General features: G+C 37.5%; 1 protein-coding gene across 2 annotated transcripts in view; it reads right to left on the bottom strand.

Moving 5' to 3' along the window:
• ndrg2 (NDRG family member 2) overlaps positions 1-17,478 on the bottom strand; it is a 45,041-nt gene that overhangs the window by 14,253 nt on the left and 13,310 nt on the right. For both annotated transcript variants that reach the window (XM_053677311.1, NM_001200560.1), the window contains 5 exon segments: positions 3,660-3,753; positions 2,270-2,311; positions 1,996-2,101; positions 1,313-1,433; positions 454-516 (listed from right to left, as the gene is read on the bottom strand). In XM_053677311.1, the coding sequence (XP_053533286.1) occupies positions 454-516; positions 1,313-1,433; positions 1,996-2,101; positions 2,270-2,311; positions 3,660-3,734 (407 nt within the window). In that variant the 5' untranslated portion in view covers positions 3,735-3,753.

The raw sequence follows: 17,478 nt of genomic DNA, 5'->3' as shown, positions 1-17,478 counted from the left end.
TAAAACAAATAAATCTACCATTAAAGTTATAGACGGATCATTTCTTTGTCAGTGGGCAAACGTACAAAATGAGCAGGGGATCAAATACTTTTTTCCCTCACTGTATATAATCCACTTTTTCACTGTTTAAAGAAGAAAATTGTATTTGATCTCAAATGCCTTCTGGGCAAGTTCTGTTGTTAAGGTCTTATTGGATTGATCCTTCTGCCTTTTAAGCAGAGAAAATATTAGGTGTGACTAAAAACATACAAAAAAAAAAACAAAACAAATAAGAGCAAATTAAAAAAGTAAATAATCTGCAAAGCAAATAACTTTGTGACTTGGAGGCTATGTGACTTGGAGGCTTCATAAAGCCATATTTCACCATGCTCAGCTGACTACTTGTCATGGCAGCTAAATTTGTGTGCACGCACATGCGTGTTGCAGAATTTTGTTTTTGACTGATCAACTTACTTGAAGAACTGTGTGACTGATGGGATCATTTCTGCAAGTTGATCCATGGAGACATAATGATACCTAGGAAGAATAAAATATGCACTGATTGTCATTAGGAGGGTGATGGTATACTGGTAATAGTGGTATATTATAGTAAGTAATTCTGAAACAGCCACAAGTTATGCTTTGTCAGTGTATACTGAATAACGAGGTCACAAAGCACCCCTTATGACACACACACACGGCAGAGTTGCATGACTACTCATTTTTACTAGGCAACCAATAATTGCATTTAAATCTACTCATGTGGCCGACCTAGCCACATGAAATCCTTGATTCTGGAACTGAGAGCTCGCAGCATGGAAGCTCATGTGCATCAACACATCAACAGAACCCTCCTTATAGCTCATCTACAGCAACGGCTGATAATGACACGCCATGTGGGCTACCTTGGCCTCGGTAGCATCCAAAAATGAGTCCCATGCAGTGCTGGTCACAACGGCGTTTACTGTAGCTTTTGTACACAAATTTTTATTTTATTTTAATCGAGGACAACAAAACTAACTGGGGGAATGGGTGGGATTGGTCAAAATTCCTTGGCGAGCAGGTGGGCGTGAGAGTTTATACACTTAACCATTAAAGTGATATGAAAGTGCCAAGGTTCCATTAAAGCAAAAGAAAATGAGAAAACACTTTTCCCAGTATAGTCCTAAACAATGTGCAGCTAACTGAAGAATTGGCTTAATTTAATCTGACATATTCAGACTAGTACATTCCAAACTGCTTTCTTTACAGGCTGCCACACTGTTTTAGTGAATATATTAGTTGACTTGTCAATGCAACCCCTAACACACACCAACACCCACACCCAGTCTACCCAGCAGGAAAGGGCGCAGCTCCCTCCTCTTGTCCTGGGGCATCTACATGAACCACAGTGAAGTTCTTCACAATCTCCTGCATCTCCTCAAACTTGAAGAGAGAGGAGAAGCAGCTCTTACCTAAAAGAAAAACAGAGCGAGATAGACTAAACATACCTACAGGTTACAGCTTTATAAATGTTCAGCAGTTCTCTACCTCTGTTCCTGTGTCCATTCTGTGAAATTCATTCATATTATGATTTTGATTATGATTATTTTTTGTTATTATTTGTCCTGGTCAGGGTTATGGTGGAACTGAAGCCTATCCAGAACACTTGACGCAAAGCAGGATTACACCTTGGATGGCATGTCAGTCCATCGCAAGGCACCATGCATGCACACATTCTCCCCTAGGTGCAGTTTAGAACAGTTTCCCCCTGTACCACTCTACAAATATACATTTTTATGCAATATGGAGATGTCCCATATGTCATAAGTAGATGCAAGATTTCAGTATATGAGTCTTGATTTGCATTGCTTTATTCTTAGTAATTTGTTTAACAATAGCCAAATGTGTCAAAATATACCACACAATCATGATTTTGCTCCTCACTAACTTAAAACACAGGGCCATAATCGAGAGGCTGACAGACAGAGAGAGAGAGAGAGAGAGAGAGAGAGAGAGAGAGAGAGAGAGACTCACTGTCCATTCCCACATCATGAAAGGTCAGTATAGCTGGCCGGCGGGTGCTTCCTGTGCCGTGCAGCGTCACATGCAGCAAACCATGTGGGGTCTCAATATTGTACTCCTATAAAAAAAAATTTTTTTTATGTAAATAAAAAAAATAATTAAAAAAAAAAAAAAAACACAACACACACGGCAATATTAAGTACGTGCAGTACAAGTTAATTGTGTACTGTAATTATCCTGTTATCCTATCAATATCTCTATGAATAGGCTCATATCAGTTTCTTACCTGACCCCGGTCCAACAACAGTCTGGCTGCGATCTCAGCCTCCTACACAGAAACAGAGGAACACTAAAGTTTATCAAGTGTTCTATAAAACAGCTACCTGAAAACCTGTAATAATTTAGACATCTATAATATTTTATAACCAGGTCATCATAAATACAATTACACTACTGCACTATTTCTACCATATGCTCTTTAGAGCAAGGGTATTCAACAAAAATTTGTAAAGGTTATTCTATATAAAGTTTCTTGTTTACAATGGTCCAGATATCTAACTTTAACCATTAATGATTAGTTTACAGCTAGTGGAGCTTCACATTATTACTTTTGACTAGTGCCTCGGGCTCTGAACAGATTAGACACATCTGTTCTGACTGTAATATGGAGAGAATAAACACATACGTCTCTGTCCATTAGTCTTTAAATATTCTCTTATCAACTTTTTTTCTTTTATCATGCCAGAATTGATCATTATTCATCCTTTCTCCCTTGAGAGAGACCTGCAAAACTTTCACATTGTGAATAACAGCCTGTAATTATGTCAGTATTTATGGTTAATGACAAGAAAATACACTAGATGGAAGATGGTTGAAAAACAGTAGTACATAATCTGAATAAAGATAGTGGAGATAGATAGATAATACAAAGTCTAGCGGGTCGAACAGGAGCATCTGTTGTGAATGTGACACAGGTTAAATTAAACACTTAATTCTCTGTGCATTTGTGTTTATGCATTCTGTTTACACTACTGTATATGTGCTAATGCAAAGGCTTTTCAAATCAGGGCTCACAGCTGTGCAACATTAAAATACTGCATAAAAATTACTGCAATCAGATCTTACTCTTTGCATATGTATATCACAATGCACAGCTGTGTTCTTTTTATTTTATTATTAAGACTGCTGCAGTAATTCTGCACTACATATCTACTGAGTCGTTCAGTGTTTCAAGTTACCAGTAGGTGGCTCCATCAGCAACCCATATAATTCTCACTGCACATAAAGCACAGGAAGAGCCTTATATGGAAGCTGAGCTCTTGACGCCACACTTGGTGTTAATATGATCATTTGAGCCTGTGAAATCCACCACATGACTAGAGTTGACGCAGAACAAAAGCACCTATGGAAATATCCGCTGTAATATCAAAATCTAAAAATTTTATATACATTTTAAAAAGCTTATATTAACTCCTAGCTGAAATAAATAAATAAAGACAGAAAGAGAGAAAGAAAGAAAGAAAGTGGAAGGCGTAAATATGTAGAAATTATCATTCCAAAATATTTAATTATACAACCTGGGTGTACAACCTTCATTAAACATTCATCTTTGTGGTGATTTAGTGAATGAAAGTCAGCATTATCATTATTTTTGTGTGTGTCTTTATATCAATGACCTTCACGCTGTCTGTTTGACCCGTAAGTAAAGGCTTGTCCTCCATGATCGCAATCTCTTGCATTTCAGTCGTCATTATAAGTCCTTTCTCTGTCCTATTAAAAAAAAGAAGAAAAGCATTTATTAACACCACACTCAAAACTCTTGTGAGGGGACATTTGGTCCCCACCAAGATACAAAAACATGCCACACGGTCTGATTCCTCAATGCTCATAGGAACTTTCATAATTCATTGGTATTGAATCAGCTTAATTTTTTTTTTTTAATTAGATTTTAGGGGGAGAATTAATAAGCATTCAACCAGAGAGAGCCTAGAGAAATGAGGACAGCAGTCATGGCATTATGCAACCTTAATCAGAATCCTCAATATTTTTTTTTACTTAATAAAATATTCTGGTGTATCATCTGTGACCTTTCCAAGCAGGCTGATGGCAGCTTAACCATAAAATAAGCAGACATGTTCTGATCGGAAGAGTAAAGAGCATCACACAAACGGCCTGACATGGCATTGGTAAAGTGTGTGTGTGTTGCAATGGTGATTGCCTCAGGGAGCCTCTCTATCTCAGCAGCACAAATGGTACCGATTACCACAGTATCTCTCGCTCTCTCTGACCTTCCACTCTTCCTTTCTGCTCTGAAGCTTTATGTCTAAACAGAACGCACGCAAAAAAAAGGCTTTGTACATGTACATCTGCTGCATACAGATTATTCTGACGATGTGATTTCCCATATGAGCTGTAAAACCGTTGCCAATGCGGCAGGAAAATGATCCTTGCAACACAGTTCACTGTCTCAATGGTGACAAATGTCATAATACTCCACTCTATAGAATAGTTCTGAGAATGAGAAAATATCACTGAATTTCAAAAGGCAGTGGCAACCAGATGGATCAGATCAGTCTACATTACAGTGACCTTAAAAAACTTAGGTGGACATTGAATAACAAACAAACAAAAAAATTAGCATGAGGCTCTTTATCAGATTCAAACCAGAGATTAGTTAAAGCTGCTATTTTTGCCACAGTGCTACAGTATAGCATGTTTTTCCTTAGGCACACTAATTACGCATGGTCCCCCAAATCTTCTCAGCTGTTTTAGGGTGTGCCCCTAAGAACCTCTAGCACAATAGTTCTTTGGGGTTGTTTTTTTTAATATATTTTGTTACAGTGTTAGGAAGCACGCCCCACTATTTACAAAGCTGTTGTATTTATTATTGAGCTCCAAAAGCTATTAGTTATTATACAATTTGCATTGAATGGGTTTTTATATTTTAAAAAAAGGCCTATAAATAATGTAATAATGGGCCTACAGCATTCTCTATTAGTGGAAAATTCAGGAATAAAAAGCTCTATAGCTCCAATTAATAGCCAAACTAATATTGTACATGTTTTAATAACAAGCCTAAAATTTGTTCGGAGAGGGTCCATGCAATTTATTACATAATTAAAAGGGTCTCTAAAACATTGTTGTAATGCTACCCAACATTTTTCCCTACAACTTGAATGATTTGTTCCATTATCAACATCACAAAATGACTCCTTAGCTTCATGTCAAATAAACTGTGATCATTTCAAGGTACACCATACTGGAATGTTTGCCATCTTAAATTGTAACCAAAAGAGCCTTTCAACTACTCCATGAACAAATATGGTCTTGCGATGGGGCCCAACTGCCAGTAATGTACAAATGCAGTTGAAGGCAAAGACACTATGCAAGAAAGCCCGTTTCTCAGCAATTCTTTGGCATACTGACACCAGACTTGGTGGTTGCATTTAAGTCCACATCCTACAGATCACAAAGAAGTGTTGTGTTGATCCACCACTAGGTGATGCTATAATTAAAGGATGAACCAATATAGGGGGGAAAAAAATTAAACCATACATCACACAATACAATTAAATCAGAACATCCATATCATCACAGCCTATTCTTTGAGCCCTTAATCACCAAATGCAGCTATACTTGTACATTATTATTATTAAAAGTTCCTCAGGACTGTTAGGAAATGCTGTATAGCAGCATCTCACATTACCTCAGGCCTGTTTTGAAACACCATCTGTTGTTGCTTGATCAAAATGTCAGCATAGTGTAGAGGCAGATGTATGACTACTGACCACAGTGTCCTACTGGTCACTGTCAGAGCAGTCAGAGCCAGAGGAACACGTGTATGTACATGTCTGTGCAGGCAGAGATGTAAAGGCTTGTAACAGTCCTGAAAACATTTCACACACTAACAATAAAGCAGCGGCATTATACCTAATCCTTTACATATCTACAATCTCTTTTCATAATCTTTCTCAGTCTATCCCTCTCTGTCCATGTCTGAGACAGTGTCTTTGAGAGCGCGTAATATCAGTTAAACTGAACAGAAGGAAGCGTCTGTCACTGCAGAGAGAAACAAAAGGAACGCAATTTAGTCATACAGGTCCAAGTTCTATTAAAAAATAAATAAATAAATAAATAAAAAGGGAAAGGGAAAGGGAAAAAAAAAGAAAAAAAAGGGTGGTTCCCTGCACTGCACCATTTGATGTGTATATAAAGAAATTGACAGCTCTCTACATGATAAAGGACAAATCAATGCAGACGACACGCAGCCAGACACAACTAGCACAGCATGCTAACAAAACAACTCGCGACTGCTGCAGGTCCTGAAATAGAACACACACACACACACACACACACACACACACACACACACACATACACAGGATACTTTAACACAATCAAAATGGTCTCACCTGCAGTTATAGTTACTCCCCATCAAATTAATCAGATTTACTCTCACATTCAGTAGTTTTATTTTTGCATTCAGTAGTTCTGCTCATACAAACTAGGTTTATCATTCATATTCAGTAGTTTTTCTCACATTCCCTAGTTTCGCTCACGTTCAGTAAATTTACCATCACTTTCAGTAATTTTATCCTCACATTCAGCAGTTTTACTCAATCAATAGTTTATTTTCAGACTCTATAGTTTCACCGTCACATTCCCTAGTTTTACTCTGACATTCAGTAGTTGTACCCTCACATTCATTTGTTTTTCTCTCATATTTCCTAGATTAACTTACACATTTAGTAGTTTACTCTTGGGCTCAGTCTGACTGGCTGTTCCTCTCAGTCACTAGTTTTACTCTTGCATTCACTAGATTTATTCTCACATTCAGTAGTTTTTCCCTCACATTCACTCATTTTACCCTCAAGCTCATTAGTCCTTAGTTTAATTTAGTTTTGATGCACTGACATGACACCGGCCATAGACTTACATTGAAATATTACATTTATAGAGATGAATTTGAATACAAGTTTTAGTCATTTCTTAGTATAAGTTTTATAAGGGGTGTCAACTGGAGGTGAGAAGCATTTCCTGTGTATATTAAGTATTCTTTTATTTTAATGCAGAACTAAAATGTTGAACGTGAGAACATGTTGTGGGTATGTGACCGGTTTGAAAAACAGCCCACATACAGTGCCCTCCAATAATATTGGCACCCTTGGTAAATATGAGCAAAGTAGTCTGTGAAAAATTGTCTATTGTTTAACCTTTTAATCTTTTGTTATTTTTTTTTTTAATCACAAAAATACTCTGCTCTCATGGATATCAAACAACTGCAAACACAACACAGGTTTATCAAAAAAAAAAACTTTGTTAAATATTAGTGTGCAACAATTATTTGCACCCTTTTAGTCAATACTTTGTGCTACCACCCTTAGCCAAGATTTTGATTTTGATGCATGTTTTGGATCATTGACCTGCCGGAAGATCCAACCACGGCCCATTTTAAGCTTTCTGGCAGAGGCAGTCAGGTTTTCATTTAATATCTGTTGATATTTGATAGAGTCCACGAAGCCATGTATCCTAAAAAAATATCCATGTCCTCTGGCAGGAAAACGGGCCCAAAACATTAAAGAGCCTCCACCATATTTAACTGTGGGCATGAGGTACTTTTCCATCTGGCTACCTCTCTGTGTGCTCCAAAACCACCTCTGGTATTTATTGCCAAAAAGCTCTATTTTGGATTCATCTGACCATAGAACCCGATCCCATTTGAAGTTCCAGTAGTGTCTGGCAAACTGAAGACGCTCGAGTTTGTTGTTGGATGAGAGTAGAAGCTATTTTCTTGAAACCCTTAAAAAAAACGGATTGTCGGGGTCGGATTGTAGTTTTGGAGACTGTCTGACCCCAAGACACAACTGACTTCTGCAGTTCTCCAGCTGTGATCCTTGGAGATTTTTTGGCCACTCGAACTGTCCTCTTCACAGTCTGTTGAGACGATATAGACACACGTCCAATTCCAGATTGGTTCATAACATTTCCAGTTGACTGGAACTTCTTAATTATTGCCCTGATGGTGGAAATGGGCATTTTGCTTGTGCTGTTTTCTTACAGCAACTTCCAAATTTGTGAAACTCAACAACCTTTTGCCGCACATCACAGCTATAAAGACAATTTTTCAGACTTCTTTGCTCATATTTACCAAGGGAGCCAATATTAGTCTATGACACTATAGCACCCTGCATTTACTTATTCTCACACACACACACACACACACACACACACACACACACACACACACACACACACACACACTCCACGGCTGTGAGGTGAAGGCCGCATGATTGAGTGTCTTGTAACAGGGTGACAGTTGGCACTGTCCAAATGGAACAAGAACAGGTTACATTCAGCTGCTCACTGAGAAAAATAAGCAACAGTCACACACACACACACACACACACACACACACACACACACACACACACGCACACGCACACTCTAGCCTAGCTGAAAAACGACAAACAACTCAGCTGGCACACTTTCTGGCACACACCCCGTGCCCCACACCCCACCCCGGCCCCCGCTTATTATGTTTAGTTCTCTTCCTCATTTGAGTATGTCCTCATGTTGGACATGTTTTAATAACAGAACTACTATTTACATAAAAATACTATAAGTTGCAAATAATCTTTCAGTAGTAAAACCAGAGAAATATAGCACCCTTACAAAATCTATGAAGCCGATAATTTACTTTCATTACACCTTCAAACAGAAAGACTTGGAGAAAAGCACAGAAAAACATGTCTGTACATTCCTCACCACCTTTTCTGGAAGAAATAGCAAGACGTTCACACTTAGATGATAGACAGCTAGGTTTGAAATATCTTTCATAAGGAGATTTAATGCATAAGATATTCATCACAGATATCACACATATTATTGGAGGATGTTGTGAAAATCAGAAACTCTTGGCTACAGAACCTGTGTGCTAGGTACAGAAGCCAAAGGCAAACATTGCATGCTTTCGCAATACAACAGCGATCGAACATTCAGTCTAGAACATTAGTTATTTTCAATGCTGCATTTGAATAGGCAAACAAAGATGCCATTTTAAGCCTACAGACTAATCAATTTGCACATCACAGGAGCTTTAAGCGGCAGATACACGGCTTAAACATGTTTCAGAAATCATCCAACACAAGCAAATTGGTGAGAAATCTGTCTGAAACGCATTGTGACTTTGACTTCGGTTCATTAGGTTAGATTAATGATTTATAATCCCACTATCTCCATCCACCAGGGCCAGACGGGACAAAAATTTAGGCTGGGAGTTTTACATCCATCCAGGCCACTCCATATACCCACAACAAATTTTGAGACCACTGACCACCTACTGCAGCATACATTCACTGACCAATTTATTGGAAACCCTCTCTACATCTGCTTATTCGTTTAATAAGGCAGTAGCTCAAAAAATAAAATCATGCAGGCATGGGTCAAAAGCTTCAATTAAGGTTTAGACCAAACATTAGAACTGGGGAAAAAGTTATCCAAGTGAATTTGACCATATAATGATTGTTGATAACAGACAGGATAGTTTGCGTATTTCGTAAACTGCTGATCTCTCAGGATTTTCACAGATAACAGTCTCTAGATTTTACACAGAATGGTTTGAAAGACCATTGATGAGGTGAAAGGTCAGAAGAGTTTGTAAGACTGGCTCAAACTGACAGAAAGGCAACAGTAACTCAAATAACAGCTGTGAACAGAAAAGCATCTCAGAACACACAGTTTACCTAGTTTTGGAATGGGGTTCCTAATAATCTGGTTTCTGAGTGAATCTCAAAAGAAAAGCATAAGCTGCATTACTTTTTACTTTTACTCAGCACTACTGTTCTATCTAACCCATAACTTCAGTACTGCAGTTTACAGAAGCCATGACGTGTATAAGCTCTTAAGCTTATACACTAATATACTATTTATATTATATTGAAGCTTATATTTAGCTTATATACTAAACCAAATTATGCATTTCTACAGATTACTATATTAATATTAAAATATTGAGATTGCCCCTTGTGCCTTGCTTCCCCCCTCTCGCTCTGCCCTGTACCTGTAATTTCACTCCCTGTTCTTGGCTGATAAGTGTAGGCCTGCCTTCTGTAATAGCTAGGTAACTGCTAACTCGCTAACTAGTCTCTGACTATCAGTGACTACGTTTACATGGACAGCAGTAATCTAATTATTGACCTTATTCTGAATAAGACAATACTGTGATTAAGGTGTTTACATGAGTCGCTTTTAGAATACTCCTTTCATGTTCAGGTTTTACATGTTATAGAACATAGATCGATTACTGGCACACGTCATTACGTCCCCACGTCATGCCGTCCGATGTTCCCTCCAGAATTTCATGTATCAACATATAGTTGGTCTTCGTTATGGTACCGTATACAGTTTTCAGTGTAAGCTTCAAGTGCACTTAATTATTTGTCATGCTGTACGTGCAAATAGATGGCTGCTTGAAGCCGTGGGCTGCGTCCCAAACCGTGTACTTACCTACTATATATTAGTTGAGATACGTGTATTTCACCTACTATACAGTAGGTAAGTACGCGGTTTGGGCCGCAGCCGTGCTCTCGTTTGCTGTAAAATGGTTGAGCACTGCTGTGTGTGTACGTGTCCTGTCACAAAATGTGGTGAAAACTCCCACACGACGATAATAGTGCGATTAAGGCAATCAATAATCGCTGTTTACATGGTAGTTTCTTAATCAGAGTATCGTCTTAATATCGGATTATTGTTGTCCATGTAAATGTACTCAATGTTTCAGTTTATAGCTGCTAGATTTAGACTGTAATGGGGCTGTGACAGCACTTATTATTTATGAAAGGTCTTCATTTTTATGAGGTTTCCTACAGACGATTTTGAAAAAAAATATCGACTGACTTTCAGAATGAATTGTAGCAAGAATATGTTCAGCTGTTATTTTGTTAACGTTGCATTTTGCCGCATCCTCTTGGAGGATTTTTTTCCTCGTGCCCTTTCCCTCTCTACTCAACCTGAACGCTTCTTGGCCATTCTACAGTGCATCTCTATTGCTTTGTTTCACATAGCTTTTATTTACAGATGCCAGACAGACAGGATGCAAATGTTGACCAATCACACTGACCAAACACGCTGCAAGTTTAGAGTGTTCATTATTTATTACCCAATCTCATTTGACTTTATGGACCAAACAGAATTTCCAAGAACTGCAGGATTTGGCAGCCAGTTGGCTACATCACAGGGGGGTTAAAAAATAAATAAAAAATTTAAAAACCCACAAGACGGGCCAGGCCAATGGAATTTCTCTCGAATTTCCGGAATTTTCCTAAAAGTGCTAAAAAAATATATATATAAAAAATTATAAAATTGAACTGAATTAATTTAGCACTTACTGTTTGTTTTCCCCCCATTTTGATCTACTTTTAAATTGATTTTTGGCCAGAGTATTGTTTTGGTGTGGAGAATTGACTTTGGTTGATGTATTGATTTCCTACAGTATATGAATTTCTGATGCAAATGCAGTATAGCGTAATGGCAACAGTGTCAATGAACCCTTACACTTTGCCATAGAAACATTGAAAAACAGGGTGGGGGGGACCCTTTGCTGGGAAAAAAAAAAACCCAGGGGTAGAACTGGCAGCACTTTCTGAATTCTAGCTCTGACAGTTCCCGATGACTCATCTTATTGATGAAATTGGACTTAACCAGGAGATCTGCGTGAAGCTGTTTTTGTACTCCCACTCGAGTAGTTAATGTTTTGTTTGTACCTGCGTTTGATATGTTCTAATGTATTTAATTGGTTCTATTTGACAAAATCTAAACAAACAAATCTAATTTAAGCCACCGCAACTCTGACCAGGCGGTTACTATGTAAATGTATTATGTAGCAATGCACACACTTAATGCCTGCCCTGTGAACTTTTCTGGCAAGGTTTCAAATAAATAAATAAATAGTGTGCCCTAATTTAGAACACTATAATATATACTATAATATAATAAAATATACATGATCACTAGCACAGAACCTTAATCACTGAGGTGTCACTGTCTTACGTGTGCTATAAGGTAGCCAAGTAGCAGTGATTAACAGTAATCCGAGATCTGTTTGTAGATTTCTGTAGGTTTCTGTAGCAACTGTACCAAGGAGAAGGGCACAAAAGACATTAAATCAAGAGAGCTAGTCAGCCAGGAACTTATCAGAGCAATGTTCCTAAGAGAAGAAGGTCACACACTGCAGGAGTGTGGTGAGAGGAAACAAGAGTGAGAATATGGCTGCTCCATCCACTGGTTTGTACAATAATTCTGAACTTGTGCGTAAGAAAAAAAGAATGGGGAAAAACTTGAAGCTTCCTGTCAATCAGGGAACTCCTTCATTGTATTTTAACTGTGATTTGTTATCAAGGGTCGTCAAAAATATTTTGTTCCATTCACAGTGGTATGTTGTAGAAGTGAAAATATATGAGATCACATCCCAGTGGTGGGTCTCATCGTAGCCAAAGAGTCTCCCTGTGCAGCTTCCTGAACCACATGCCAGATGCTGAGGCAGAACCACCCGTCCGATCTTACCACATAAAACACAGTATCCACGCTGATTAGCAATAGAGAAACATAGTAAACGCTAAGGAGCAATCCCATCAACCACTACAAGATAAAGGTCACACTGCTTTGAACAGCTATTTGTGACTTGTGCATATACTTGAGCCTATGCACAGTATCAACTACAGCTAACTAATCAGCAGTTTACAGGAATCAACACGTTAAGCCAATACTACTGACTACTAATTTGACAACATGAAATTAAATAACACTCAACTAAGCTCATAAATACATACATGATCTTTAGCCGTGTGCTTTATTTCAATACACGGTCCCATTTGATTGTGTTGTCCCATTTAGAAATAAATTTCTTGCCTGTGGTCATTGTGACTTATACAAGAGGTCCCTCGTCCACTGATACATTAACTACCACTAACCAGACAAACATTGACGCATGTGTACAGTACAAATGTGCGATAAGCTCTAAAGCAGGGGTAATCAACTGGTAGAGCGCAGACCCAGCAAATATTTCACCAGGCTGAACCATGCACTCAAAAAATAGTGTAGCAGAGCTGATCGAAGTAGCGTAGTTCAGCAACTACAGGTTTTGTTTTTTTTGTTTTTTAAACATGAACCAACTCAGACTCTGTAGCAGAGCCTTGGTTCAGCCAATCAAATGCACTTTAGTGATGGGTTGTTTGTGAATGATTCGTTAATTTTGAATGAATCTTTTATATGACTCTGGAATAATGCGTTGTCTCAGAGAGTGATTTGATCATTTTGTGTTGGATGCACATATGCACGCTGGCTATTGAAAACGTAACATTTTTCAATCAATTCTGCTCAAATGAACAAAATGACTTCAATAAAGATTTGTTCATTTTGCTGGACAAGATTCAAAGATCCGAGTCTGTAAAATGAACCGATCTTCCCATCACTAATGCACTTATGTAAAGAGATTTGCTACAGAGTAAGCTACAGCGATGGGTTGGAAGTTTATGACGAAAACTGAATGTTTAAAGACAAATCTCCCTTGCTTCGGGAATTCGAACCAATGTGTCTCTGTAGATACAAAGCTTGGGGAAAAAAAGAAAAACCATGTTTGTTAGCATGAGAATGTACAGGTACATTGTCTGCATTTATTTGTTCATCCTCAGTAAATGCTTTATCCTGGTTAGAGTCATGGTTTCTTCATTTGAGATGATATTACCTTTCTAAAATCCACACACTAGATGATAGAGTACTCCGTGCACAGTGTAAGTGTATAGTACGTCATTTGGGACACAACTTGGTATAAACTAGTATTTACTCTCCGAAGCGTGTTTTCTGAACAGAAGTAAAATAATGACTAAATGTACCCCGTGCCGCACAGACCAACTAATCGATAATGAGATTCGTTGACAACGATTTTCATAATTGATTATTATCAATTTTATCGATTAGTTGTTGCAGCTCTATTGCCCAGCCCTAGTTATCACCATTCAGTCATCTTCGTTACATATCCAGACAAAGACATTTTATTTAACTGGACTGCAAATTTTATATGAATACGGTGTCTCTGTCTCTCTCTAGCACTCATCCCCAACCCCAACACACATCATAGTACAATGACCTTCAGCACACGTTTCCCATTTTCTCTTTTTGTTGCTACAACTGAACCGGATATTTAAGACTGAACTTTCTGCTGTTGCCTGCTCATGTTGGTGTCGTTTAGGGTTGCAGTATGGGACATATTTAGGGGTTATTAAGCAAGTATTTTTAGGTCTTCTGTTATGAGACACTTGGGTATGCCATGCTGTGACATTATCAGACGAGCTGTAAGTCAAAGAAGAAGGAGGCAACAGCCTGTGTGAGTGACAAAATATTTCTAATGCTCGGTCACTGCTTATTGAAGTCTCACAGAATCATAGTGTCAATCTAACCTTTGTCCCCAAAATGATCATCTCTGTATTATGTTTATTTTGGTCACCTATATAGCACTTATTTAACCTACAAAGCGCTTTACATTGGTTCCTATTCACACAACCACCTGGTGTGGCCTATTCGGCAACAGGTGTGGATGATATTGTCCCAGTGGTTATCCAAGTAGAAACTTCTTCTGCCAACAACAGGGTTGAATTCATGAAGTTTATTTGTACTATACTGATCCCAATATAGAGGTAGAATGCTAGTATGGTCTGTGAATTCTGGCTCTCATCACTCAACATCATAATTGGTAGAGATGTGTCTGAAATATTTAACAAATGAAATTTTCTAGTTTCTAAATTAAACAAATTAATAGTCTAATTTAAACCATTGCAATCCTGACTGAGCCATTACTGTGCAACTGCTGTAATGCTGTTAAATACGTCTTGCAGCACCTCATGTTTGTGTTAAACAAATTAATTTATTTGTCACATGAGCTTCATATCTCACTGCTCAGTTGAAAGAAAATAAATAAATAAAATAAAACCGCACCTCCTATTTGTTTCTGTTTAGAATACACTACCTGTTATTTGTTAATAATCTATTCATATTCACTTACATCTCTAGAGATTCAAAAGAACAAATGGAACAGACCCTGAGTGCCTTGTATTATAGATATGTGTTAGACGAGACAGTTCAGTGTTGAGAGGTGAGGCATGCTACAAATGCCTTTACTGCAAAGTAAATTCAGTTTAGAATGTCACAGGGGACTGTTAATGTGAGGAGATTCACAATAAGTGTGTGATCCTGAGATTTGTAGCATGCATTCTGGGTATGTGTGTGTCAGTCAGAGAGACAAAGAAAGATAGATAGGTGGATGCCAGACTGATAAAGGTTAAAATCTGCATTATTTATAGACTTAAATACAAAGTGTGCTTAGGTGCTTTTATGCATCTATTGAGCTGATACACTTCCTATGGTTCGTGCAGCTGAATTGGATAGAATACCCCTGAAAAGAAAACATTTTGCTGTATTTATCTACTGTATTGAATATTAATGCTATATTAATATTAATAATATTAATACTATATGAACATTGACAGTACTGACTAAAAAGAATTTAAAACTGAGTAGACATTGAGAATTTAGTCGTAAGATATCGTGTGAGTGTGTTTAGCTCTACAAACATGGCTTTTTTTCTTTGTTTGCCTACTTGGCGGTTTCCAATATTCAGAGAGAAAAGAAGAGCTTAGATGAAGGGGAGGGAGAAGAAGAAAAAAAAAAAAAAAAAAAAAAAAAAAAGAAGTGCAACATTGGCCACCATGGAGACACAGTGAGGTGCCAAAATACTCCTTGTCCCCCCATCTACCTTCCTTCGTGGTTTCATTTTTGCAATCTTTCCCACAGTAATAGAGACACGTACATCATTTTAAACATGCAGTTCACACCAGAGCAAAAAGTGCATCAGCTACAATGCAGTCATATTTTTCTTCCCTCAAGCATTCCTCTTTTATCTCTCTTTCACTTCTTAGCTCTTTCGATCTTATTTAATATTAAAACATAAAGACTAAACTAGGCCCAACTTGCAAGAAAAATGGTTTGAGATTTCACTCTAGTTGCTTTTAAGCATGCGCCAATAAACAATTACACCAACATACACAATATACCATAGAAATAAACATTTATATCTAGTCTTCTAATTTCCTATTTGATGTAACAGCAGCTCTGACAGTAGTGCCAGCTATAATTCACATCACGGGGTTACATTAATGGCCTCCTTCTAATACGTTATCCTTTCTATAGTAATGCCTTCTTCCCATAGTGCATCCTGGTGCCATCTATTCCCCAGGTAAGCGACGTGCACGCACCCGGCCGTCCACATGATGTAAAAGAAAATGCAATTCATCAGACCAGGCCACCTTCTCCCACTGCTCTATGGTCAAGTTCTGATGCACATGTGCTCATTCTAAGCACTTTTGGTGGTGGCCAGAGGTCAGCATGTGCACCCTGACTGAACAGCAAGCTGTGATGCACTGTGTTCTGACACCTTTCAATCATAGAACTTCTATCAATGATATCATATATCATTAACTTTTTCAGCAATTTCCGCTACAGTATTTCTACTTACAGTAGCATCGGATCCCTTAACAGGTGCCATTGTAATGAGATAATCATCAATAGTATTCACTTCACCGGTCAGTGATTTTAATGTTATGGCTGATCAGTGTATAGCTGCTATAACATAAATGATAACAGATGTTCCACAAGATTAAATGTAACTATAAATGGATAATAATTTTTAAAAAATAATTATGTGTATATATATATATATATATATATATATATATATATATATATATATATATATATATATATATATATATATATATATATATATATATATAGAGAGAGAGAGAGAGAGAGAGAGAGAGAGAGTTGGCAAATTGCTTTGATATCATAAGAGGAATAAAACACTTATGTTTGTAACAGTATCTCCATTTCCCATCACACCGCCCTGTCGTGGACTACTTCCCGATAAAAGCACACATGGTCATGTTTTCTTCCTTACTTATAAAACCCATTACATATTTAGCTAATCTAAGAAGCGATTGTAGCAATCATATTAATAAATGCACAATACACTCGTCATGGTTCCCTATGGCAACAGTGATTGTAGTAATTAAATGCAGTATACACAACCTGGTTGTCAAAGCTCCTATGTCAACAAAGCACTACATTTTGTTGTATTTCATTCACTTGTTTCCACCAATGCTATTGCTACTAAATGCAACATATTATATTAAAAAAAAAAAAACTTAAAAAAAAAACTTTATTCAGAACAATAACATTTAGCTTCGTTTGCCTGTAAAATGTTTAACTCATTCACATGTAACAATACAATCAAAATATTTATATATAACATGAGGAGAAGGATTCTTTTATTTGAAATAGTTGATTGACATGTTGCATGTCAGAGTTGCACATCAACTCTAAGGATATTTTAAAATGTTCCTTCTAATAAGTTTGTGTTTTGAATATATTTGGTGTGTCTTTAACCAC

The sequence above is a fragment of the Ictalurus punctatus genome, chromosome 29 (assembly GCF_001660625.3).
Source record: "Ictalurus punctatus breed USDA103 chromosome 29, Coco_2.0, whole genome shotgun sequence".
Lineage (NCBI taxonomy): Eukaryota > Metazoa > Chordata > Actinopteri > Siluriformes > Ictaluridae > Ictalurus > Ictalurus punctatus.
Note: the sequence above shows the minus strand (reverse complement) of the source record. Positions and strands in the feature narration are given on the sequence as shown.